General features: G+C 44.3%; 4 protein-coding genes across 5 annotated transcripts in view; 2 read left to right on the top strand and 2 right to left on the bottom strand.

The window, feature by feature from the left end:
* Positions 1-11: 11 nt before the first annotated feature.
* LOC123503818 (zinc finger protein OZF-like) lies at positions 12-27,168 on the bottom strand. 2 transcript variants are annotated; one of them, XR_006674618.1, is made up of 3 exons: positions 27,016-27,168; positions 20,506-22,112; positions 12-231 (listed from the first exon to the last, which is right to left on the bottom strand). XR_006674618.1 is itself a non-coding variant. In XM_045253874.1 (2 exons), the coding sequence occupies exon 2, from the start codon at positions 22,039-22,041 to the stop codon at positions 20,647-20,649; it is 1,395 nt and encodes a 464-aa protein (XP_045109809.1). In that variant the 5' UTR covers positions 22,042-22,112; positions 27,016-27,168; the 3' UTR covers positions 20,476-20,646. The 2 variants fall into 2 exon arrangements, 1 of the variants encoding a protein (XP_045109809.1); XM_045253874.1 differs by lacking the exon at positions 12-231 and having other exon boundaries at positions 20,476-22,112.
* LOC123503831 (zinc finger protein OZF-like) lies at positions 200-2,410 on the bottom strand. Its single transcript, XM_045253904.1, has 3 exons — positions 2,265-2,410; positions 699-2,019; positions 200-616 (listed from the first exon to the last, which is right to left on the bottom strand). Exons 2-3 carry the CDS (start codon positions 1,867-1,869, stop codon positions 306-308), a joined length of 1,482 nt encoding a protein of 493 aa, XP_045109839.1. The 5' UTR covers positions 1,870-2,019; positions 2,265-2,410; the 3' UTR covers positions 200-305.
* LOC123501581 (zinc finger protein 665-like) overlaps positions 2,222-27,220 on the top strand; it is a 28,084-nt gene continuing 3,085 nt past the window's right edge. Inside the window, exon 1 of the mRNA XM_045250506.1 lies at positions 2,222-2,686. Within this exon, the coding sequence (XP_045106441.1) occupies positions 2,222-2,686 (465 nt within the window). The remainder of the gene's footprint in view (positions 2,687-27,220) is intronic.
* Positions 2,796-6,345, top strand: LOC123503826 (zinc finger protein 12-like). Its single transcript, XM_045253892.1, has 2 exons — positions 2,796-2,930; positions 4,979-6,345. Exon 2 carries the CDS (start codon positions 5,123-5,125, stop codon positions 6,179-6,181), a length of 1,059 nt encoding a protein of 352 aa, XP_045109827.1. The 5' UTR covers positions 2,796-2,930; positions 4,979-5,122; the 3' UTR covers positions 6,182-6,345.

Raw genomic sequence — 27,220 nt, 5'->3', positions numbered from 1 at the left:
AACACAGAGCAGTTTGTTAAGCTTGTCAAGTAACATTGGATGGCAAACAGTACCATGTAGTGCTTTAGCTGAGTCAAACCAGATTACTACTATGTCTGTCCACTGTTGTTAATCCAGCGTCAGGCCAACACCGATAGTAACACCAGACACAGCCAACTCACACAGACCATCTCTCAAAAAGGAAAACAACTTGCCACCATGTTACACACACACATTTATTGAAAGGCACACCTGCGCCGCCAACAAAAAAAACTGCTGCTCTTACAGCACACACAGACACAGCTGCCACCACACAACACACCACCTCAAAAGTGGACCTTCACATGTCTGGCAATATCAGCCTTTGTCTTGAAACACTTGCCACAGTCATCACACTTGAACTCCCTTAACCCAGTGTGTCTGAAAGTGTGTTGATTAAGACGAGAACTGGTAGGAAACCTTTTGCCACACTCATCACACTCATAATTCCTAACACCACTGTGTATCAGGCTGTGTGTGGTGAGACCAAACTTTGTGGTAAATTTCTTCCCACACTCACCACACTCATAATTCCTAACACCACTGTGTGTCAGGCTGTGTACGGTGAGACCAGACTTGTAGGTAAATTTCTTCCACACTCACCACACTTGTAATTCCTAACACCACTGTGTATCAGGCTGTGTGTGGTGACATAAGATTTTCGGGAAAATTTCTTCCACACTCACCACACTCATAATTCCTAACACCACTGTGTGTCAGGCTGTGTGAGGTGAGGGAAGCCTTGTGGGTAAATTTCTTTCCACACTCACCACACTTGTAATTCCTAACACCACTGTGTATCAGGCTATGTGTGGTGACATCAGATTTTCGGTAAAATTTCTTCCCACACTCACCACACTCATAATTCCTAACACCACTGTGTGTCAAGCTGTGCTTGGTGAGGGTAGACTTATCAGTAAATTTCCTCCGACAGTCACCACACTCATAATTCTTAACACCACCGTGTGTCAGGCTGTGTGTGGTGAGCTGAGAACTTCTGGCAAATTTCTTCCCACATTCACCACACTCATAATTCCTAACACCACTGTGTGTCAGGCTGTGTAGGGTGAGAGAACACTTTTGGGTAAATTTCTTCCCACACTCACCACACTCATAATTCCTAACACCACTGTGTATCAGAATGTGTTTTTTGAGAGAACCCTTTTGGGTAAATTTCTTACAACACTCACCACACTCATAATTCCTAACACCACTGTGTGTCATACTGTGTACGGCGAGATAAGACTTACGGGTAAATTTCTTCCCACAGTCACCACACTCATAATTCCTAACACCACTGTGTGTCAGGATGTGTCTCTTGAGGTCAGACTTTTGGGTAAATTTCTTTCCACAGTCACCACACTCATAATTCCTAACACCACTGTGAGTCAGGCTGTGTGTGGTGAGGTGAGACTTTCTGCTGAATTTCTTTCCACAGTCACCACACTCATAATTCCTAACACCACTGTGTGTCAGGCTATGTGTGGTGAGGTAAGACTTATGGGTAAATTTCTTTCCACAGTCACCACACTCATAATTCCTAACACCACTGTGTGTCAGGCTGTGTGTGGTGAGGGAAGACTTATGGGTAAATTTCTTCCCACAGTCACCACACTCATAATTCCTAACACCACTGTGTGCTAGGGTGTGTGTGGTGAGGCCTTGTTTGGTGGTAAAAGTTTTGTCACACTGCTGGCACTCAAACCTGCTCTGTCCTGTGTGGCCAGAGCTGCCTGTCTCCTGGTGATCCTTGCCACCACGCCTGTGCCTCCCCACACCTGAGGCTGACTGCTGCTGCTGCTGCTGCTGGCACTGGCCACCCATGCCGCTGCCCGGCCTCACACCCTCCATTCCTGCACCACTGTCACCAGCACACGCCACGGCCAGTCCTGCAGGGAGCCTCGGGGAGGACAGACAGCCAGGCAGCCGTCGGTGGGTGGCAGGCAGGGGCGGCGGCGGCAGCGGCGGCGGCAGACTGGACGCTGGCTGGGCTGGGCTGGTCTGTGGAGCAGGGAAGAGTGGTGTGGCCATCACAAACTGTACACACGTCTCACAAACACTGAAACACTGGGCAGGTGTGAAGCCCAATATTTCCAGTGACTGGCTTGTGACCACCGACACACCGACTCACCAGGGCCAGCGCCTGTTCATATGGAACTACAATATTCAAATGAAGAAATGTTCTCAAAATCACGACTTAAACATGTTCCTTGCCTTTCTTCATCTCCATATTTCTCGCCTCTTACCTTCTCTTTTGACCTCCCGCGGCGCCTATCTGACCCCTGTGACCTCCAGACAGCCTGGGCTCAGTGCCACCACCCTCGCCTCGGAATTACCGCAGAAAATGACAACAAAACTCAGCGAAGTGTCAGCAGACCTACTACCGTCAGCCTTGAGCTTGAGCTTGAGTTGGGAGTCACCCAGCACTTGCAATTGCTGTCGGTGTAACCTTTGGATCGGCGTTCTCCCATACACACTGAAAATGGAAGAGCGGGGCAGGAAGTTTGAAGCATTAAAGCTTTCCCTCCCTCCCCCCTCCCTCATCATTCATCACATTCACACCTGTTCCCCATCCCCATCCCTGTCCCTGAGGGGACCCTGCTTTCAATCAAGCCTGTCGCTTGTCAATACTTCGCTTCGGTTCGGCTCCCATTTTGTCCACATTCAAGTAATTGTCTTATAATTGCTGCTTTTATGTACTATTTTTTCTTTAAGCAATTACCATTTTTTATGTTAACTTTATATGGCTTTGTGTTGTATGTCAAAATTAAGTAGTTCCTTGAGCCTCCCAGTGCCAGTGGTACAGTAGCCATTTACAGTGGTGCCGCCTTCCCAAGTTCCCATCAGTCATTTGCAGCCTTCCCAAGTTCCCATGAAGCCATAAGCCGTTGGGACATTGTGCAATAAATGTGGTAGGTTGGCGGCGGCCCAGGTTGTGAAACAGTGTGCATCTAATTCAGTGTTTCCCTCCTGCTGGGTGCACTGTACAGTGTACACTGTAGTACAGAGGCTCATGTCTTGATCCCTTCTTCTAACTATAGACAAGGGACCTTTTCCAAATAGAGGCCAAAAAGCCAGTACTGTAGCACTTGTGAAAGGTGCTAAAGAAAGAATAAGCTACCTCAGAACTGCATCATTTAAACCAATGTGGATGAATACCATCTGGCCCAGAGATCAAGCCACATAGAGTAACAAACTCATTATCAACAAGGATTATTTCCACATCTCCAATATTACCATCATATAGCGTCAGTGTGTGTGTGTGTGTGTGTGTGTTCTTCATACGGTGGACTAACTTTACATTGTTATCAGGTCTCCTCTTTCCCGTCTGTCCTTCAAAGTTGGTAGTTCCATTTGCTTCAGTCTTTCTTGGTAGGGAAGATTTTTGGCACCTTCTTTGTAGCGGTCCTTTGGATTGTCTCTAGTTTCTTTATCTCCTTCAGCCTGCCTGGTGAATACTCCACTGCTGCAGATTCTAACCTAGAGTTTATCACTATCTTATCCCTGTAATTGAACGCCAGCCTGATGTTAGTTAGTGTGCTGTATGTTGCAGCAAATAGTCCACTGTTGTGTCTTTCTGGAGTCAGGCTGTCTTGTATAATCACTCCCACCTCTCTCTCTTCACTCCTTTTTCATTATAATCTTTCTCCCACTTTGTATTCACACATAGGTCTTCTATTACTTTGAACCATTTCCATTACATGGCATTCCTGGTATTAAATTCTAATTTCCACTCTTGGCTCTTGTCAATATCTTTCTGCAATTCCATACAGTCCCCAATATTCCTTAATGCTCTCAAAGATTGGGTCATCCACACACAGATTTATGTAGCAACTCAAACCCTCTTGTATATCATTGACACAGACTTGGAACCTAATTGGTGCCAGCACTGAACCCTGCAGTGTGCTACTATTAACTGTACTGCAGCTTGATGGGGTGTCTCTTATCATTGTCCTCATTCTCCTATCTGTTTAGTCTGTCATCCATTTCAAGATATTTCCCTTTGTTCCTCCCATGTGTTGTATTTTCCACAGGAGCCTTCTGGGTGGTACTCTGTGGAAAGCTTTCTCACTATGTAGACACGCCATGTCAGCCCATCCATCTCTCCCTCGTGCTTGTGTGTGTGTGTGTGTGTGTGTGTGTGTGTGTGTGTGTGTGTGTGTGTGTGTGTGTGTGTGTGTATTTACCCAGCTGTATTGTACAGGGATGGAGTGGGGCTCTAGTGTCCTGTCTCCATGTTTCCATTTATTCAATCTTTCTTTAAAGTTCTGCACATTATGTGGTGTAACAACTTCATCACTCAATGCATGTGTGTGTGTGTGGCGGGGGAGTGTGGCGTATGTGGAGATAGCTCCCCGGGACGAATGAACCTCAGCTTCTTTATACTGTGGAGTTTATTACTGGGACACGTTAGAAACTTGGTGAATAATTAAAAGAAAAGATAAAATGTTGGTTAATATCAAGAAGGGTGTGTGTCCCTGCAGCTGTTGTTGTGATGGCAGCCATCCTGATCCTGATCCTGCTGCCGGCCACCAAAAAGTGTGGTGCAGCTAGGGTTTAGTTAGGCTAGGATGTCATCTAGTAACAAGATCAAGGTCAACAAAATGGCAACCACCACAGCAAGACCTAGAGTGTGTGTGTTGTGCACCGTGCAACAAAACAGTTATGCCAGTGGTAGCAAAATGTGCAAATGACATTTTGACGTGTGTCTGGCCCTGCACAGGGTGATGGAGGCAGTGATTACTGGTTACTGTTACTGGTTACACAGGTGCAGTGGCAGTTTACTATGGAGACGTGTAGGAGTGAATAGCTACCGTACGCTGTGCGGTGCAGCCTGTGCTGTGCTGTGCTACATTAGAGTCACTTAGAGCGGTCAGGGCTGGTGCAGAGTTTGTGCTGCAGTGTTTGTGAGACATGTGTACAGTTTGTGATGTCCACACCACTCTTCCCTACTCCACAGACCAGCCCAGGCCAGCCGGCGTCCAGTCTGCCGCCGCCGCCGCCGCCCCTGCCTGTCACCCACCGACGGCTGCCTGGCTGTCTGTCCTCCCCGAGGCTCCCTGCAGGACTGGCCGTGGCGTGTGCTGGTGACAGTGGTGCAGGAATGGAGGGTGTGAGGCCGGGCAGCGGCATGGGTGGCCAGTTCCAGCAGCAGCAGCAGCAGTCAGCCTCAGGTGTGGGGAGGCACAGGCGTGGTGGCAAGGATCACCAGGAGACAGGCAGCTCTGGCCACACAGGACAGAGCAGGTTTGAGTGCCAGCAGTGTGACAAAACTTTTACCACCAAACAAGGCCTTGCCAGACACACCCTAGCACACAGTGGTGTTAGGAATTATGAGTGTGGTGACTGTGGGAAGAAATTTGGCAGAAAGTCTCACCTCACCGCACACAGCCTGATACACAGTGCTGTTAGAAATTATGAGTGTGGTGACTGTGGGAAGAAATTTACTCACAAGTCGTCTCTCACCACACACAGCCTGACACACAGTGGTGTTAGGAATTATGAGTGTGGTGAATGTGCAAAAAAATTTACCCAAAAGTCTACCCTCAACAGACACAGCCTGACACACAGTGGTGTTAGGAATTATGAGTGTGGTGAGTGTGGAAAGAAATTTGACAGAAAGTCTACCCTCACTATACACATCCTTTTACACAGTGGTGTTAGGAATTATGAGTGTGGTGAATGTGGGAAGAAATTTATTCTAAAGACTCACCTCACTGCACACAGCCTGATACACAGTGGTGATAGGAATTATGTGTGTGGTGAGTGTGGGAAGAAATTTTCCCGGAAAACTGATCTCACCTTACATAGCCTGACACACAGTGGTGTTAGGAATTATGAGTGTGGTGAATGTGGGAAGAAATTTACCCAAAAGTCTCACCTCACCTCACACAGGCTGACACACAGTGGTGTTAGGAATTATGAGTGTGGTGAATGTGGGAAGAAATTTACCCATAAGTCTGGTCTCAGCTCACACAGCCTGACACACAGTGGTGTTAGGAATTATGAGTGTGATGAGTGTGGCAAAAGGTTTCTTAGCCTTGGTCGTCTTAATAAACACACCCTCAGACACACTGGGTTGAGGGAGTTCAAGTGTGATGACTGTGGCAAGTGTTTCAAGACAAAGAGTGATATTGCCAGACATGTGAAGGTCCACTTTTGAGGTGGTGTGTTGTGTGGGTGGGTGGGGCACAGCCAGGCCTGTGGTGGCAGCTGTGTCTGTGTGTGCTGTGAGAGCAGCAGTTGTTCTGTGTGAGGGAGTGACGGCCACAGCAGTTTTTTTTGTTGGCGGCGCAGGTGTGCCTTTCAATAAATGTGTGTGTGTAACATGGTGGCAAGTTGTTTTCCTTTTTGAGAGATGGTCTGTGTGAGTTGGCTGTGTCTGGTGTCACTATCGGTGTTGGCCTGACGCTGGATTAACAACAGTGGACAGACATAGTAGTAATCTGGTTTGACTCAGCTAAAGCACTACATGGTACTGTTTGCCATCCAATGTTACTTGACAAGCTTAACAAACTGCTCTGTGTTACTTGTCCTAAACTGAACTGGATGAGTAGACTGACTCACTTTGTGCATGACAGAACATTGAGTCATTCAGTTGCTGGCTCTACTAGTAAGTGTAGTGTAGTGTAAGTCAGTACTACTTGTACGTACTAGTACTCTTCAGTGGTGTACCCCAGGGTACAGTCTGTCCTGCTGGGTCCTTGGTTAGCCATCACACACAAGTTGGATGTCCCTCAGTTGGTCCTCTTGGCAACATTGATAACCTGATCCTGGTTTGCAATCACAAAGATATGGCTCCCATCCTTGGTGCATCCTTTGCCTCAGTTTACACCACACCATCTGGACTTCCACAGTTTCCACATCAGATTCATGATGGATCCCTTCACCAAATCCATTTTACAGTCAGTCACATTTTACAAACACTGAACAACATGGATATGTCTTCTGGAATGGGGCAGGGCTTTCTACAGCCACCAACACTAAAAAAAACTGTGCCAAGAAATTGTACGAGATCTTTTCACTGTCTATTACCACCAGTCAAATTCCTGTTATTTGGAAGAAATCTACTAAAGCTAGTTCCAATATTTAAAAAGACAAAAGAAGTGATTCCCCACATTCCAGAGCAGTGAGTGTTCCATCAGTGTGTTCCAAACTGTGGCAAGGCTCATTGTGGTGCAATTCTAGGAGATCCCCCCACATTCCAGAGCAGTGAGTGTTCCATCAGTGTTCCAAACTGTGGCAAGGCTCATTGTGGTGCAATTCTAGGAGTACTTGCAAACATTCTGTAGCTACTGAACAACAACCAGTTTGGTTTTCAGCGTGGCAATTCTGTGGAGGATTGACTTTTGCTAACCTGTGATGGAGTGACTAACAGGATAGACAAACGATGTATGGTTGATCTAATACTCTGATTTTTGTAAGGCTTTTGACACTTGAAACACCAGATTGTTGTCACTAAAGTGTACAGTGTAGGCATTGATGGTGTTGTTGTCTCTGGGATGAGGGCTTTTCTCTCTCGCAGATCAATGGAGGTACTTGTGGGTGGCCAGGACAGTTCTTCATTTCCAGTAGTTCTACTTAGAATAACCTGCATTTTTAGCTCTGGCAGTATCCACAGAACTCATTCCACTCTTTATTATAAAACACAGTTTTATAAACTGGCCAGCGATGTTTTGAAACTAGCCTATTACAATAGGCTAATTTCAATTATTCCCACCAATCCAGACAGATTCTACACTCACTAATTTGGTGAAAAAAAAAATTGAACTTTCTAGATGACTCCAGAACCTTCAAAACTATTCTTTCCAAATGTTTCACTTCTATGCAAAGCTACGTGGCTTACAATCGCCTCTGTGTATTTTCAATAGGTGTGTTCACACCCGCTGGGAAGCTACGCGCGCTACGCCAGCTACATCACACACATAGCTTGACCAGTCGCCGACCCGGTGATTTTTTCAAAGCACAGCTCAGTTAGCGAACGCTAAGTGGAATGTTTTGATTCTAGTGGAAGTTTGACAAGTTGCAAGGAATTTCATTAGTGTTTTCTTGATTCTAGAGTTTTCAGAGGTGCAGTAAAGATCATTAGTGTTTGGAAGGATTTAAATTTTTTTTTTTTTTTGTAGTTCAAGTGAAAGTTGGAGTTTTCTACCGTGTGTTTATGAATCGAGTGGAATTGTTAACAAGTTGCATGGTTTGTAAAGTTGACTTCTTGATTTTAGTGAAAGTTGAACAAGTTGCTGGGATGTTAAGGTTTTTTTTTTTTTTTTTTTTTTTTTTTTTTTTTTTCTTCTAGTGGAAGTTTAATAAGTTACTGGGATTTTATATTATCCTTGTCTGAAAACAAAGCTCGGCGGCATCGCTTCCAATATGAATACTCACGTAGCAAGCATAGCGGGCGTCCGTCCGCCGCATAGGGTGCATCGCATAGCATCGCATTCGGTGTGTACCTACCTTTCTCCACACACTGAGTAGGCTGCAGGAAGGATTATGGTATTGGAAATACTTGACCTAAGTACTGAGTTTACATAATATAAAAGGCTGAATGAAATGGTACTTAAGCTAACATCATAATGTAATGACTCAACTTACAAATCCAGGTTGCTATCTGTCAAGTGTCCAAGCTCACTTGAGGTTGGATGCTGCCTTACAATACAACATTCATCTTGGAAGATCAACTAGTATTTTTCAGGGTATTTTTTAGGAAAAAAAGTGCGTCTTGTAAGCCGTAAAATACGGTAAGTTCAAGAGGGGTGTTGAGGAGCCTCTTTTGCCCTACAAGGAGACTTTATGCCATATGGAAGCATGTGCCAGTCAGAGGCCCATCACTTCATATTTCAAGCCCTCTCCAACCAGCAAATAAACTAAAGGTACTAGTAATATAATTAAATAAAATGTGTGCTTGGTACTTCATGGTTGTTTTTTTTCAGCCTTTTTTGGTAGGAAAAAAAAAAAAAAAAAAAAATGGATCTGGCATAACCCCCATTTTCCCACTGGGCCTATTATTCGCTGAACATGAATCTCGCCATACACGACGAGCTCAGCAACGTAACTGTCATGTTGGGTGAGGTATGATTATATATATATATATATATATATATATATATATATATATATATATATATATATATATATATATACACACACACACACACACACACACAGTGTAACATGCAAGATGTGTGAAAGAATAATAAAGACAACAAATTAATATCAAATAGCCAATTTGGTTTTAGAAAAAGTCGGTCGTGTGTAACTAATTTATTGAGTTTCTACTCTAGAATAGTTGATAGAGTACAAGAGAGAGAGGGATGGGTTGACTGTATTTATTTGGATTTGAAAAATGCATTTGACAAAGTGCCACATGCAAGATTACTATGGAAGTTAGAGGAGAAGGGTGGCTTAAAAGGAAGCACATTGAGATGGATAGAAAATTATTTGAGGGGGAGAGAAATAAGGATGGTAGTTAAAGATATGAAGTCCAAGTGGAGAGCAGTAGAAAGCGGAGTGCCACAGGGTCAGTATTGGCACCAATACTTTTCCTCATTTATATTAACGACATGCCAGAAGGAGTGAACAGCTACATAAATCTGTTTGCAGATGATACAAAACTGTGCAGAGTTATAAAGCAAAAGAGGATTGTGAAATACTGCAAGAAGACCTAAATAAGATCTGGGAATGGAGTAAAAGTGGGAAATGGAATTCAATGTGAACAAAAGCCATGTCATGGAAATGGGAAAGAGTGAAAGACGACCTGTGGGAATCTATAAGATGGGAGATGGAGTAGAACTGGAGAAAGTAAAAAGGAAAAGGACTTAGGAGTGACGATGGAAGAAAACAATCAACCAGTAAGCCATATTGATAGAATTTTTAGAGAAACATATAATTTGCTAAGGAATATTGGAGTAGCATTTCACTACATGGACAAAGAAATGATGAAGAAATTGATAAGTACTATAATAAGACCCAGATTGGAATATGCAGGAGTAGTGTGGACCCCTCATAAAAAGAAACACATAAGGAAATTGGAGAGACTACAAAAAATGGCTACAAGAATGGTTCCAGAATTTGAAGGGATCACATATGAGGAGAGACTAAAGGCTATGGATCTACCAACCCTGGAACAAAGAAGGGAGAGAGGAGACCTGATACAAGTTTATAAATTGATCAACGGAATGGACCAAGTGGATAATGAGAAACTGATCCTGAGAGAAGAATATGACACTAGAAGCACAAGATTGCATAGTAAAAAGCTGAGAAAAGGAAGATGTCTGAGAGATGTTAAAAAATAGAGTTTCCCGCAAAGATGTATTGAGACGTGGAACAGTTTAAATGAAGAAGTAGTGTCTGCAACGAGTGTGCACACTTTTAAAGTAAGATTGGATAAGTGTAGATATGGAGACGGGGCCACACCAGCATAAACCCCAGGCCCTGGAAAACTACAACTAGGTAAATACACACACACACACACATATATATATATATATATATATATATATATATATAGAGAGAGAGAGAGAGAGAGAGAGAGAGAGAGAGAGAGAGAGAGAGAGTGTATACTTTTTAATTTTCACCTATCCTATTACAGTGAGTTGAATGTATCTATTTCTCTAGTCATGTTTTCATTGTGCCTTTTACAGGTTGGTACAGAGGGGAAAACAGAGCTATGAGATTTGCAATCCCCTGAATTTGGCGGGAACCAACTGATCACTCAAGCAATTGATTTTTCTGTATGGTAGAGCCTTCCAAACGTCGAGCAGGAAAAAATGTGCTCGCCTTCATACATTCTGACCTTGTGCCACACTGCTCTGACCTCCCAGTCCCCGTACCCACTCCTGCTAAGAGAGAGCAGCAGTGTTTACACAAGGAAAGTAGTTAAGAACATGAAGACACTGATCCAGAGTTCAGAGACACAACTGATGAGAGAAATCCATACTACCCCAGTCAAGAAGACATCAGTGACCTGATCAGAGATCTTGGCCTCACGAAGTCAAATGGCGAGCTTTTAACGTCGAGACTCAAGCAGTGGAATTTGCTAGATGAGTGTGTGCACATATCAGGTCAGAGAAAGCGTCACCAGCATTTTTCAAGCTTTTTCACTCGTCAAGATGAGCTTTGCTTTTGCCACAATGTGACCGGTCTATTTGAGGCAATTGGAATTACCCTTAACCCCAAAGAGTGGCGGCTCTTTATCGACAGCTCGTGCAGAAGCCTCAAAGCAGTGCTGCTTCATAATGGGAATATGTACCCATCTCTCCCCCTCGCCCACTCTTTCCAGCTCAAAGAGGAATACAAGAGTGTCAAGATGTTGTTAGATGCCTTGAAATATAAAGAGTACCGTTGGGAGGCTATAGGAGACTTCAAAATGGCAGCTTTCCTGATGGGTCTCCGAAGTGGCTTTACCAAGTACCCTTGTTAGCTTTGGGACAGCAGAGATACCATGGCACACTACCTCAAGTGGGACTGGCCACAGCAAACCGAGTTTAGTGTGGGGAAGAACAACGTCAAATGGGAGCCATTGTTGGATCCCAGAAAGTATTGTTTCCTCCACTCCACTTAAAACTGGGCCTTATGAAACAATTCATCAGAGCTCTAGATAAGGAGTCCCCAGCTTTCAAGTACCTCCAAATTTCTTCCCCAAGTTGTCTGCAGCGAAAGTTGAAGTCAGTGTCTTTATTGGTCCACAAATAAAAAAGATCATGGAGTGCAGGGAGTTTCCCAAAAAACTCTCAAGGATAGAGAGAGCAGCATGGGACAGCACAGCTTTGTCGCAGTAGTTCTTGGCTTCTTGGGGAATCATAAGGCCGAAAACTATGTGGAGCTTGTTGAGAACTTGGTGACAAACTACGGCAAGATGGGTAGCAGGATGTCCCTTAAAGTCCATATCCTTGACGCCCATCTTCATAAATTTAAGGAAGACATGGGAGCGTACTTCGAGGAGCAGGGCGAGCGCTTCCACCAGGATATATTGGACTTTGAACGCCGCTACCAAGGGTCTTATAATGAAAACATGATGGGGGACTACATCTGGGGGCTGATTCGTGAAAGTAATCTACAGTATAAGCATAAATCTAGAAGAACTATTAATTTTTAATGTGTCTATTGTCCCACTGGTGTAATTCTAGAATAAATAAATGCTATTATTGCATTATATGTCGTTTTGTATCTACTTTGTTCAAGTCAAACTTCAAATTTGCTACTTTGTCCCTATGAGAATGGGTAAATTTAAAAAATGTCATTATCCTGGACACAAAAGTAAATTTAGAAATGAATATAACTATTTTTTCATGTTTTCTAGACATAAGCAAATAAGAAATAACAGTTTCAACTGAAGGGCACAAGCTTTGTTACACGGTGCTATTTGCTGTGGAACTATTCCCTTACTGAGAGGCATTTTGCTGCTGATCCATTCTGAACAATGTAAAGGCGGATTCACACGTGCCCATTTGCAACTGTTTCTTTAAAGTGCGTAGAGTATCCAACTCGCAATCGGCGCCTAGTGACTGCAGAGACCACTCACAGAACAAGACCAACATGTTAGTCTTGTTACTCGATTTGCAACACTATCTGTGTTGTGCCGTCATGGAGTAAGTTTTGGAAATGTGTTCTCCAGAGATAGAGAAAAATGTTAGAGTTGGTGAGGGTAAAAAGAATGCATCTGGTACCCCAGAAATGAATTGTACATATAAAAAAATTTAGCAAATTGTTGTTCAATGAAATATCTGCCACTGTACAAGAACTGTTTCTTTCAATGCAGGGTGTTGTTTGAGGTGAGGGTTGAAGACTTCTCAGGATTTAACTTTATCACAACTGTACATAGTTTTTTTTTAAGATTAACAATTTCCTTATGAGAAATGTAGGCTAATTTAGAATGTGGTAGACACTCCTTTCTTTCCTTCTACTTAGGCAGGGACACATCCACAGCCATTTTTTTCTGTTAACTGTTCCGGTACGCCAAAAGAAGAGCAACCATAGCTTCACCATCGTCACTGGAGGAAGACAACTTGGCGGGGAGCTGTTTGTTGACATTAACTTCCTACCACGGTGTCAACTAGTCCATACATTCCAGGCGCTCCGTATGACACTTTCCGACTAGAAGGGACGAGTGGCAAACTCTACGTACGTAAAATAACAGTCACAAACTGGCATGAGTGAACGAGCCTTAATTCAATATCAGTGTGGCATTAAGTTATGACGTCATGGAGCAGCAAACTGGTGGACGTTAACAATGATGCCTGTCTTACAACAAAGTAGTATATCTCCACCCACAGAGCAGACCAGGACCGGGATCCAAGAAACTTAACAGTGAACGGACCAACTTCCACACGTGAAATGGTGTCCATGAACACATTGGGGGACATGGTTACCATGGTAACATGGTTGCTAGCAGGTTAGTGGTACAACCATCTCCTATGGAGATAATACTGTCTCATATATACATTTACATTCACAAAACATTTATATCAGCTTTACACTAACCTTACTGCCAACAAAGAATTGTTTTGTGATGCACAAAGCCAAAACTTGCATGGAACACTGAAAAACAAAGCAGGAGAGGGAGAGACATTCCTTCCCTGCCTACTGGTGGCGGCCACTTGTGTGTAGCATTCACCCCATCATTTGTGTTTGTGCCCCTCTACTGCCTGCTGTAAAGGATATTCATGTAAGATGGTGCCAAAGGATCACCTTCACTCCGTGACAATGAGCAATAGTGAACTCCTCCTCAAATGTCAGTGTTTACCGTGGGGTTGTGTTGTGGTGTCTGTGTCCCTCTGGCAGCTACAGACACATCCATTACCATTGCAATGACAATGGCAATGGCAATGGCAACAAGTAAAGCTTCAAGTCATCTGCAAAGAACTGACAAGTAATTGACATTTGTTAGTGTGAATCAGATGGAGGAAGGCACTCAAATAACCAAGGACCCAGCAGGACAGACTGTACCCTGGGGTACACCACTGAAGAGTACTAGTAGGTACAAGTAGTACTGACTTACACTACACTACACTTACTAGTAGAGCCAGCAACTGAATGACTCAATGTTCTGTCATGCACAAAGTGAGTCAGTCTACTCATCCAGTTCAGTTTAGGACAAGTAACACAGAGCAGTTTGTTAAGCTTGTCAAGTAACATTGGATGGCAAACAGTACCATGTAGTGCTTTAGCTGAGTCAAACCAGATTACTACTATGTCTGTCCACTGTTGTTAATCCAGCGTCAGGCCAACACCGATAGTGACACCAGACACAGCCAACTCACACAGACCATCTCTCAAAAAGGAAAACAACTTGCCACCATGTTACACACACACATTTATTGAAAGGCACACCTGCGCCAACAAAACAACTGCTGCGGCCGTCACTCCCTCACACAGAACAACTGCTGCTCTCACAGCACACACAGACACAGCTGCCACCACAGGCCTGGCTGTGCCCCACCCACCCACACAACACACCACCTCAAAAGTGGACCTTCACATGTCTGGCAATATCACTCTTTGTCTTGAAACACTTGCCACAGTCATCACACTTGAACTCCCTTAACCCAGTGTGTCTGAAAGTGTGTTGATTAAGACGAGAAATGGTAGGAAACCTTTTGCCACACTCATCACACTCATAATTCCTAACACCACTGTGTATCAGGCTGTGTGTGGTGACATCAGATTTTCGGGAAAATTTCTTCCCACAGTCACCACACGCATAATTCTTAACACCACTGTGGGTCAAGCTGTGCTTGGTGAGGCTAGACTTCTCAGTAAATTTCCTCCCACAGTCACCACACTCATAATTCTTAACACCACTGTGTGTCAGGCTGTGTGTGGTGAGGTGAGAACTTCTGGCAAATTTCTTCCCACATTCACCACACTCATAATTCCTAACACCACTGTGTGTCAGGCTGTGTAGGGTGAGAGAACACTTTTGGGTAAATTTCTTCCCACACTCACCACACTCATAATTCCTAACACCACTGTGTATCAGAATGTGTTTATTGAGAGAACCCTTTTGGGTAAATTTCTTACGACACTCACCACACTCATAATTCCTAACACCACTGTGTGTCAGGCTGTGTGAGGTGAGGGAACACTTATGGATAAATTTCATCCCACAGTCACCACACTCATAATTCCTAACACCACTGTGTGACAGGCTGTGTGTGGTGAGGGTAGACTTTCTGCCAAATTTCTTTCCACAGTCACCACACTCATAATTCCTAACACCACTGTGTGCTAGGGTGTGTGTGGTGAGGCCTTGTTTGGTGGTAAAAGTTTTGTCACACTGCTGGCACTCAAACCTGCTCTGTCCTGTGTGGCCAGAGCTGCCTGTCTCCTGGTGATCCTTGCCACCACGCCTGTGCCTCCCCACACCTGAGGCTGACTGCTGCTGCTGCTGCTGCTGGCACTGGCCACCCATGCCGCTGCCCGGCCTCACACCTCCATTCCTGCACCACTGTCACCAGCACACGCCACGGCCAGTCCTGCAGGGAGCCTCGGGGAGGACAGACAGCCAGGCAGCCGTCGGTGGGTGGCAGGCAGGGGCGGCGGCGGCGGCGGCGGCAGACTGGACGCTGGCTGGGCTGGGCTGGTCTGTGGAGCAGGGAAGAGTGGTGTGGCCATCACAAACTGTACACACGTCTCACAAACACTGAAACACTGGGCAGGTGTGAAGCCCAATATTTCCAGTGACTGGCTTGTGACCACCGACACACCGACTCACCAGGGCCAGCGCCTGTTCATATGGAACTACAATATTCAAATGAAGAAATGTTCTCAAAATCACGACTTAAACATGTTCCTTGCCTTTCTTCATCTCCATATTTCTCGCCTCTTACCTTCTCTTTGACCTCCCGCGGCGCCTATCTGACCCCTGTGACCTCCAGACAGCCTGGGCTCAGTGCCACCCTCGCCTCGGAATTACCGCAGAAAATGACAACAAGTCTTGATCTTGATCTTGATGGTACAGGTGACGCAGAATTTCTTCTGGGTCAGGCCTTTGTATCGGCAGCTCCTGTAGGGAACATAAAGAACACCAGACAACAAAGAGGGTAATCACCATCTTTCACACCACTAGTTCCTGCATCTGGCACGCCACATTCTCTCCAGGAACTCTTTCACAGCCTCCATCATCCTTTCATTCGTCTCCCCACACAGTCCCAGCAGCAACACCATCCATTCCCTTCCTGTCATCTCCACTCTGTCATGCCCCAGCTCACTCAGCACCACTTGCATCATCTCATACCTGTCTCTGGCATACTTCACACACTCCAGCACCACATGTTCCACTGTCTCATCCTCTCCCAAGTCACACATCTGGCACACTTTGCTGCGGGACTCAGACCATCTATAATTCCTTGCATTCACATCCATGCACTGTGCCCTAGCTCGGAAGAGAAGATCACCACCCAGGCTTCCCTCATACCACTTTTCATACATTGGGGCCTCTTTCTTTCTATACCATATCAAGGTACTCTTTTGCTTCATCCTATTTCTCCAGTCATCCAGTCCCACACCTTTCACTACTCTGTCAATCTCACTCCTCCATTTCCTTACATCCCATTCTCTACCTTCTCCATTTCTAACAATCATACTCCAGTCTCTCTCTAAATGTCTTCCTTCTACCTGTTGTAAAACCCAACTACTTACTAACCCACTCTTTGCTACCAGCCTGACACACCTCTTCCCCCACTTGCTACTCCTGACATTCCACAGAAACACTTTTCTCACTATCCTTGCATCATTCATTCGTTCTAACCTAGCCTTATACCGCAGGGTTGCTTTCACATATCTCTCTTTAAAAGTGCTCCAACCCATATCACCCCTAAGAGCCTCTACTGCTGCATATCTAGGTGCATTAAGTGCCATTCTTGCAACTCTATTCTGCCCTATTTCTAATTTATCTAGTTCACTCTCATTCCAAGCAATCACATCCATACCATACATGATGCTCGGAACAGCCACGCTCTTCCAAACTTCTCGCAGCACGTCATATTTACTCGCCCTCATCCTTGCTGCACTTCCTAGACGACCTACCCACTGATTTGCCATACTTATCTTCTCATTCTTAATCTTTACACAGCCATCCGGACTCATCCATATCCCCAGATACTTATATTCATCTGTCTGCTGCACCTCATTCACTCCTAATCTCCACACATGGTTCCTCTCATCCTCTGACCTATGCACAACCATTACCTTACTCTTTTCACTACTAAATCTCACTCCAAAATCTCTTCCATACCCATCTACTACATCAAGCATACTCTGTAGCTCTTCTGCTGACTCACTCATGACTACAACATCATCTGCATACAAGAGCACACCTATCTTATCATTTCCCACATTTACACCTGCATTCATTCTCCTCATTCTAGCAGCCAATTCTTCTGTATATAAGCTAAAGAGGGTTGGTGATAATATGCAACCCTGCCTAACTCCTCTTTCACTCTTCACCCAGTCTGTCTCTATATCCCTTAGTTTATACTTAGCTCTTGTATCCACATACATACTTCTCACTATGTTAACTATCTTTGCACTTAACCCAATCTTTTCTAACACCCTACCTAGCATTTCTCTGTTTACCCTATCATATGCTTTCTCTATGTCTAGGAAACCTAAGTATAGTTTGCTACCATCCCTTTTCTTTCTCTCAATCAATTCATTCACCACAAACAGATTGTCTTCTGCTCTCCTGTCCACTCGGAATCCATTTTGCTCTTCGCCTAACACTCCAACTCTCTCAATCCATTTGCACAATCTCTCATTCAACACCGCACTGAACACTTTGCCTACTGTGTTAACTAACGCAATCAGCCTGTAGTTCCTCAACTCATTCTTACTCTTATATCCTCCCTTATGCAACAAGGTCACCCTGCATTCATTCCACATTCTCGGCACTCTCCTCCTCCCACACCTGGTTGAACAACTCAGTCATCCTATCAATCACTACTTCTCCTCCATTTTTGTACATTTCATACGGTATCTCATCCGGCCCTGCTGCCTTCCCATTCTTCTGCTTCCTCACACATTTCTCCACCTCCTCCCTGCTGATCCTTTCATTCAACTCATCTGCATCCTTTCTCTCCAGTGACACATGTCCTTCACCCACATCAAAGACCTCACTTACACCTCCAATCTCTTCCCAAAACTCTTTTATTGCCCTTCTCATTTCTTCCTTATCAGTCACCACTGCCCCATTCACCTTCAGGCTCTCCACATTCTCACTGTCAGGCATCCCCTCACCCCTCAGGAATCTATACCTTTCTCTCTAAGGGACTGAATCACACTTCTCTCACTTGTAACTTTAGCATTCATTATCTTTCGCTTCGTCATTCGCTGCTGACTCACATACGCTGCCCATGCATTCAGGTACTCCCTTTCAGCTTCCTCACTCTCATGTCTCCTCTTTCTTAACTGTCTGCACATCCTATTCAGTCTCTTTCTTTCCTTCCTAGCATCCCTGATCTCATTATTCCACCACGGCCTACATGCATGCTTTCTGGCACTCAGCGAAGGGTCATCTTGATCTTGATCTTGATACTACAGGCGACTCGGGATCACTCCTGAGCCGGGCCTTTGGATCGGCAGCTCCTGTAGACGACAAAAAAAAAGGCGCACAGAAAAAAAGGAAAAAAAAAACACTCCACGGGAACAGGCGTCTATGTACCATTGGCTGCTATGTACCACCGGTTTCTATGTACCATCCTGGCTGCTATGTACAGTAATACTCCGCTTAACGAACAGGATAGGGGATCTCAAGGCTGTTCGTAGAGTGAAAATTCGTTAAGCGGACGTAATTTTCCCATAGGAAATAATGAAAATAGGGGTGGATGCGTTCTGGGCTGGTCCCCAACATACCACATGGGTTAAAAAAAACTTCTATATACGTTTGGCAGCATATTGGGCCACCGGTGTACCACTACTTTTATGATGTCATATGAGTCATTGGAAGTTAGAGGAGCTACTTACAAATTCTCTCACATTCTCGAATTCATGTTCACAAAACAACATTTCTATTAACTTTTTACAAACCTTGCCCCCAAGAAGGGATTGTTTTGTAATGCATAAAGTGAAATCTTACATGGAATACCAAAAAAATAAAGCAGAGATGAGCTGAGCCACAGACGAAGCGGGAGACTCGCGGCGACTCGGCCGCTTCTCCTTCTTCTTGTGACCCTTATAGCCTGTGTGTTGTCTTTCCCCATGATATTTGTTTCCACTCAGCTGTAATGGATATCATATCTTAGTATTGATATACGCTCATGCCACGAGGATAACCTTGACTCCGTGGCACTGAGTGATAGTGAATTATTAATGAAATACCGCGGTATTTCATTAACCACCTGGAGAGATGGTGTTCCCAGCAACCTCAGAGCAACCTGCATTTATTTGTTTGCCAAGCCAAGAGAGAATAAAGCAAATACAACAGACATAGGTTTGAATCCCCACCATTGCTCCTTCAAACCTAGTGGATCTGCTCATTATTTCCTTCGAAGCTCCACTGAACTTGCTAAGTATTTACTTTTATATCATATTTTTATTAATTTTTTGTTTCTTACAAACAAGCCAAAGCTGTGGTGTGATGAATTTTATTGCTTGACACATTTCAATTAATGTATGCAGTTTCAATATGTTCATGCTTTTGTGTTCTTTTGATGTAGTTTCATTACTTTTATATCATGTCTTTATTTTTTTTTTTACAATAAATATTCATCTCCTTACTTGGTACCTGGTACATAGCAGCCTTGTTTGGTGCATACAAGCCAAAGCAGTGGTACATAAAAGCCAGTACATAGCAGCCCAACAATGGTACATTGAAGCCAAAGAAGTGCTACATAGGAGCCGGTACATAACAGTCAACATAGCAGCTAGCATTCCACTCCACACACCGGGACAGCGAGGCCAGTGGAACCCCACGCCTCGAGGTTATGAGCCGAGTGTGCTAACTACTACACTACGTTGTGTGTGTGATTCACCTCGGTGGCCTGCTGGTCCCCCAGCCAGTCTTTCCCATTACGAAGCGAGCTCAGAGCTCATAGATCGATCTTTGGGTAGGACTGAGACCACAACACACTCCACACACCGGGAAAGCGAGGCCACAACCCCTCCAGTTACATCCTGTACCTATTTACTGCTAGGTGAACAGGGGCCACACATTAAGAGGCTTGCCCATTTGCCTTGCCACTTACCGGGACTCGAACACGGCCCTCTCGATTGTGAGTCGAGAATGCTAACCACTTTAGGACAAGTAAGTTTAGGACAAGTAACACAGAGCAGTTTGTTAAGCTTGTCAAGTAACATTGGATGGCAAACAGTACCATGTAGTGCTTTAGCTGAGTCAAACCAGATTACTACTATGTCTGTCCACTGTTGTTAATCCAGCGTCAGGCCAACACCGATAGTGACACCAGACACAGCCAACTCACACAGACCATCTCTCAAAAAGGAAAACAACTTGCCACCATGTTACACACACACATTTATTGAAAGGCACACCTGCGCCGCCAACAAAAAAACTGCTGCGGCCGTCACTCCCTCACACAGAACAACTGCTGCTCTCACAGCACACACAGACACACAGACACAGCCGCTACCACAGGCATGGCTGTGCCCCACCCACCCACACAACACACCACCTCAAAAGTGGACCTTCACATGTCTGGCAATATCACTCTTTGTCTTGAAACACTTGCCACAGTCATCACACTTGAACTCCCTCAACCCAGTGTGTCTGAAGGTGTGTTTATTAAGATCACCAAGGCTAAAAAACCTTTTGCCACACTCATCACACTCATAATTCCTAACACCACTGTGTGTCAGGCCGTGTGCGGTGAAACGAGACTTATGGATAAATTTCTTCCCACACTCACCGCACTCATAATTCCTAACACCACTGTGTGTCAGGCTGTGTGAGGTGAGGGAAGACTTGTGGGTATATTTCTTCCCACATTCACCACACTCATATTTCTTAACGCCACTATGTGTCAGGCTGTGTGTGGTGAGGTGAGACTTTTGGGTAAATTTCTTCCCACACTCACCACACTCATAATTCCTAACACCACTGTGTATCAGGCTGTGTGTGGTGAGATCACTTTTTCGGGAAAATTTCTTCCCACACTCACCACACTCATAATTCTTAACACCACTGTGTGTCAGGCTGTGTGAGGTGAGGTGAGACTTTAGAATAAATTTCTTCCCACACTCACCACACTCATAATTCCTAAAACCACTGTGTGTCAGGCTGTGTGTGGTGAGGCTACACTTTTGGGTAAATTTTTTTGCACATTCACCACACTCATAATTCCTAACACCACTGTGTGTCAGGCTGTGTGTGGTGAGATCACTTTTTTGGGAAAATTTCTTCCCACACTCACCACACTCATAATTCCTAACACCACTGTGTGTCAGGCTGTGTCCGTTGAGGTGGGACTTTAGAATAAATTTCTTCCCACACTCACCACACTCATAATTCCTAACACCACTGTGTGTCAGGCTGTGTCTCTTGAGGGTAGACTTTTGGGTAAATTTTTTCGCACATTCACCACACTTATAATTCCTAACACCACTGTGTGTCAGGCTGTGTTTGGTGAGGTGAGACTTTAGAATAAATTTCTTCCCACACTCACCACACTCATAATTCCTAACACCACTGTGTGTCAGGCTGTGTGTGGTGAGGGTAGACTTTCTGCCAAATTTCTTTCCACAGTCACCACACTCATAATTCCTAACACCACTGTGTGCTAGGGTGTGTGTGGTGAGGCCTTGTTTGGTGGTAAAAGTTTTGTCACACTGCTGGCACTCAAACCTGCTCTGTCCTGTGTGGCCAGAGCTGCCTGTCTCCTGGTGATCCTTGCCACCACGCCTGTGCCTCCCCACACCTGAGGCTGACTGCTGCTGCTGCTGCTGCTGCTGGCACTGGCCACCCATGCCGCTGCCCGGCCTCACACCCTCCATTCCTGCACCACTGTCACCAGCACACGCCACGGCCAGTCCTGCAGGGAGCCTCGGGAGGACAGACAGCCAGGCAGCCATCGGTGGGTGGCAGGCAGGGGCGGCGGCGGCAGCGGCGGCGGCAGACTGGACGCTGGCTGGGCTGGGCTGGTCTGTGGAGCAGGGAAGAGTGGTGTGGCCATCACAAACTGTACACATGTCTCACAAACACTGCAGCACAAACTCTGCACCAGCCCTGACCGCTCTAAGTGACTCTAATGTAGCACAGCACAGCACAGGCTGCACCGCACAGCGTACGGTAGCTATTCACTCCTACACGTCTCCATAGTAAACTGCCACTGCACCTGTGTAACCAGTAACAGTAACCAGTAACCAGTAATCACTGCCTCCATCACCCTGTGCAGGGCCAGACACACGTCAAAATGTCATTTGCACATTTTGCTACCACTGGCATAACTGTTTTGTTGCACACGGTGCACAACACACACACACTCTAGGTCTTGCTGTGGTGGTTGCCATTTTGTTGACCTTGATCTTGTTACTAGATGACATCCTAGCCTAACTAAACCCTAGCTGCACCACACTTTTTGGTGGCTGGCAGCAGGATCAGGATCAGGATGGCTGCCATCACAACAACAGCTGCAGGGACACACACCCTTCTTGATATTAACCAACATTTTATCTTTTCTTTTAATTATTCACCAAGTTTCTAACGTGTCCCAGTAATAAACTCCACAGTATAAAGAAGCTGAGGTTCATTCGTCCCGGGGAGCTATCTCCACATACGCCACACTCCCCGCCACACACACACACATGCATTGAGTGATGAAGTTGTTACACCACATAATGTGCAGAACTTTAAAGAAAGATTGAATAAATGGAAACATGGAGACAGGACACTAGAGCCCCACTCCATCCCTGTACAATACAGCTGGGTAAATACACACACACACACACACACACACACACACACACACACACACACACACACACACACACACACACACACACACACACACACACACAAGCACGAGGGAGAGATGGATGGGCTGACATGGCGTGTCTACATAGTGAGAAAGCTTTCCACAGAGTACCACCCAGAAGGCTCCTGTGGAAAATACAACACATGGGAGGAACAAAGGGAAATATCTTGAAATGGATGACAGACTAAACAGATAGGAGAATGAGGACAATGATAAGAGACACCCCATCAAGCTGCAGTACAGTTAATAGTAGCACACTGCAGGGTTCAGTGCTGGCACCAATTAGGTTCCAAGTCTGTGTCAATGATATACAAGAGGGTTTGAGTTGCTACATAAATCTGTGTGTGGATGACCCAATCTTTTGAGAGCATTAAGGAATATTGGGGACTGTATGGAATTGCAGAAAGATATTGACAAGAGCCAAGAGTGGAAATTAGAATTTAATACCAGGGAATGCCATGTAATGGAAATGGTTCAAAGTAATAGAAGACCTATGTGTGAATACAAAGTGGGAGAAAGATTATAATGAAAAAGGAGTGAAGAGAGAGAGGTGGGAGTGATTATACAAGACAGCCTGACTCCAGAAAGACACAACAGTGGACTATTTGCTGCAACATACAGCACACTAACTAACATCAGGCTGGCGTTCAATTACAGGGATAAGATAGTGATAAACTCTAGGTTAGAATCTGCAGCAGTGGAGTATTCACCAGGCAGGCTGAAGGAGATAAAGAAACTAGAGACAATCCAAAGGACCGCTACAAAGAAGGTGCCAAAATCTTCCCTACCAAGAAAGACTGAAGCAAATGGAACTACCAACTTTGAAGGACAGACGGGAAAGAGGAGACCTGATAACAATGTAAAGTTAGTCCACCGTATGAAGAACACACACACACACACACACACACTGACGCTATATGATGGTAATATTGGAGATGTGGAAATAATCCTTGTTGATAATGAGTTTGTTACTCTATGTGGCTTGATCTCTGGGCCAGATGGTATTCATCCACATTGGTTTAAATGATGCAGTTCTGAGGTAGCTTATTCTTTCTTTAGCACCTTTCACAAGTGCTACAGTACTGGCTTTTTGGCCTCTATTTGGAAAAGGTCCCTTGTCTATAGTTAGAAGAAGGGATCAAGACATGAGCCTCTGTACTACAGTGGGTGTCGGGCCATCTCGGCCCATCGCTGTCTCGGCCCATTTCAAACGCCAACTCGGCCCATTTCAAACGCCAACTCGGCCCACTTACATGACCAAGTCGGACCATTATCTCCACCAACTCGGACCATCTGTTCTACTACTACCCAGTTCAATGTGTGCTACATTTTCCTTTTCAGCTATTAATGGAAGCAGTAATTCAATAGATACACTTGTTATACACCAGCAGGTTTTCTGATATCTGTTCTTGATATGAGAGAAAGAAAGAGATAATGAGAGGGAGGGAGGGACTGGCCGCGGGCCGGCAGCAGAGAGAGAGAGAGAGAGAGAGAGAGAGAGAGAGAGAGAGAGACTGACTGACCGTTGCAATTTGTGGCAACATCGTAAATGTGGAACTGGAATAACTAGGGCCGCATATCGTGCAGCAGTGAGAGAAGGGAGGGAAATTGACTGGATGTGTCACCTGTGCTTCTCCCAAGCAAATGAAATCCCAGTGCCTATCAATGGTGCAAATGAAATCCCAGTGCCTATCAATGGTGCTGTGGCAGCAGGGCACTCTGAAACAGAAAGTCCCAGTGAAATTGTGACATATGAAAAAGTTTGTTCTTCCACACAGAGAGGGCAACATAAACTTATAGATAGTGTCGGGTATTCATACACTGTGAAAAGGAAAACTAACGTTTGTGTACATTGGCGTTGTACTGTAAGAAATAAAAACACAACATGCCCTGCAGTAATAAAAGAACATAATAATAATGAGTATATTCGGGAGAGATGGACCACTGCCATCCACCCGAAGCCTGCCCTGCCCTCTCATCAAAAGTGTCATCCATAGTTAAGACAAAGGCAATGGAAGATGTCTTCCGCCCCGCAGCAGACATAGTAGACGAGGTTCTAAGGGAACACGTGGACCCAAATGTTCCTCTGACTTCACTTCCTGCTCCTATTAACTTGGCGCGTCAAGGAAACCGAAGACGCAGGGCAAACAGACCAGACGAGCCACTTGACCTGAACTTTGACTTAAATGAGGATCACATACCATCAGAGTTTTTAAAATATGATGTTCGTGTAGGTGAAAGGCGCCATTTGATTTTTGCTACTAATGATCAGCTGAAGCTACTTGCAAAGGCAAAACGATGGTATGCTGACGCCACTTTTAAAGTTGTGAGACAGCCCTTCACGCAGCTCTTTAGCATTCATGCATTTGTGCAGCGTGATGGAAATTTTAAACAAGTTCCTCTTTTATTTGCTCTAATGTCAGGAAAACGGAGGAGAGACTATAAGAAAATTCTGGCTAAAACAAAAGAAATCATCGGTGATAGTTTTAAATTAACGGAAATTTTAATTGATTTCGAGGCAAGCGTTTGGCGCGCAATTCCTGAAATCTTCCCAGAGGTTGAGATTCGTGGGTGTGTATTTCATTGGGGCCAAGCCGTATGGAGGAAAATGCAAGAACTTGGCCTTCAGAGTCCTTATACTAATGACGTTGATATGCACAAGTACTTAAGAAAGCTACTTTCTCTGCCATATGTGCCAGCCGAGAACATTGAAGATTTATTCATGAGATTTTACAGGAAAGCCAACGGATCGCCACCACTGCTACAACTTCTTGACTATGTCAGGACAACGTGGATTACCTCAAGCATATGGCCTCCGACTTCTTGGTGCGCATTCCAACGAAGTATACGCACAAACAACGATGTTGAAGGTTGGCACTGCAGACTAAATTTGAAGGCGAGGAAAGGCCAACTAAACTTTTACCTGTTAGTAAAACTTCTACATGATGAAGCCAAGCTGGTCTCCATTCAAGTAAGGTTTTTGTCGGATGGAAAAGTTTTGAGGTACCAGAAAAAAAAGTATCGGAAACAACATGGACAACTTGTGTACCTATGGGAAGAATTCAATAATGGCCAGCGTTCTACCAAGAACTTACTAAGGGCTGTCTCACATCATATTGCAGTTAATCCATAATTTTAACATTTGATTGCATGTATTTTATTGTTTTTAGTTGTATTTTACTTTTGGTTTCATTTCATTGTTTTTAGTTGTATTTTACTTTTGATTTCATTTCATTGTTTTTAGTTGTATTTTACTTTTGATTTCATTTTACTGTTTTTAGTTGTATTTTACTTTTTTATTTCATATTACTGTTTTTAGTTGTATTTTACTTTTGATTTAATTTTACTGTTTTTAGTTGTATTTCACTTTGTGATTTCATTTTACTGTTTTTAGTTGTATTTTACTTTTGATTTCACTTTACTGTTTTTAGTTGTATTTTACTTTTGATTTAATTTTACTGTTTTTAGTTGTATTTTACTTTGTGATTTCATTTTACTGTTTTTAGTTGTATTTTACTTTTGATTTCATTTTACTGTTTTTAGTTGTATTTTACTTTTGATTTCAGTTGTATTTACTGATTTAATTTTACTGTTTTAGTTGTATTTCACTTTTGATTTAATTTTACTGATTTCATTTACTGTTTTAGTTGTATTTTACTTTGTGATTTCATTTTACTGTTTTTAGCTGTATTTTACTTTTTTATTTCATTTCACTGTTTTTATGAGTTTTAGCCTTTGTAAGTCTACATATTGTAAGTCTACTATCAATATCAAATATTAGTATCGCTGCTCATTCAGTTTCTGCCACGCTCTTGTCATGAAAAAAAAATGATAGCAATTTCTACATGGGCCGAGTTGGTATTCTAACGGGCCGAGTTGGTATTCTAACGGGCCGAGTTGGCGATGGGCCGAGATGCCTAGTTGGCGATGGGCCGAGATGCCGATGGGCCGAGACAGCGATGGGCCGAGTTTGCCTAGGAGCCTACAGTGTACACTGTACAGTGCACCCAGCAGGAGGGAAACACTGAATTAGATGCACACTGTTTCACAACCTGGGCCGCCGCCAACCTACCACATTTATTGCACAATGTCCCAACGGCTTATGTCTTGATGGGAACTTGGGAAGGCTGCAAATGGCTGATGGGAACTTGGGAAGGCGGCACCACTGTAAATGGCTACTGTACCACTGGCACTGGGAGGCTCAAGGAACTACTTAATTTTGACATACAACACAAAGCCATATAAAGTTAACATAAAAAATGGTAATTGCTTAAAGA

The sequence above is a fragment of the Portunus trituberculatus genome, chromosome 2 (genome assembly GCF_017591435.1).
Source record: "Portunus trituberculatus isolate SZX2019 chromosome 2, ASM1759143v1, whole genome shotgun sequence".
In the NCBI taxonomy this organism is placed as follows: domain Eukaryota; kingdom Metazoa; phylum Arthropoda; class Malacostraca; order Decapoda; family Portunidae; genus Portunus; species Portunus trituberculatus.
Note: the sequence above shows the minus strand (reverse complement) of the source record. Positions and strands in the feature narration are given on the sequence as shown.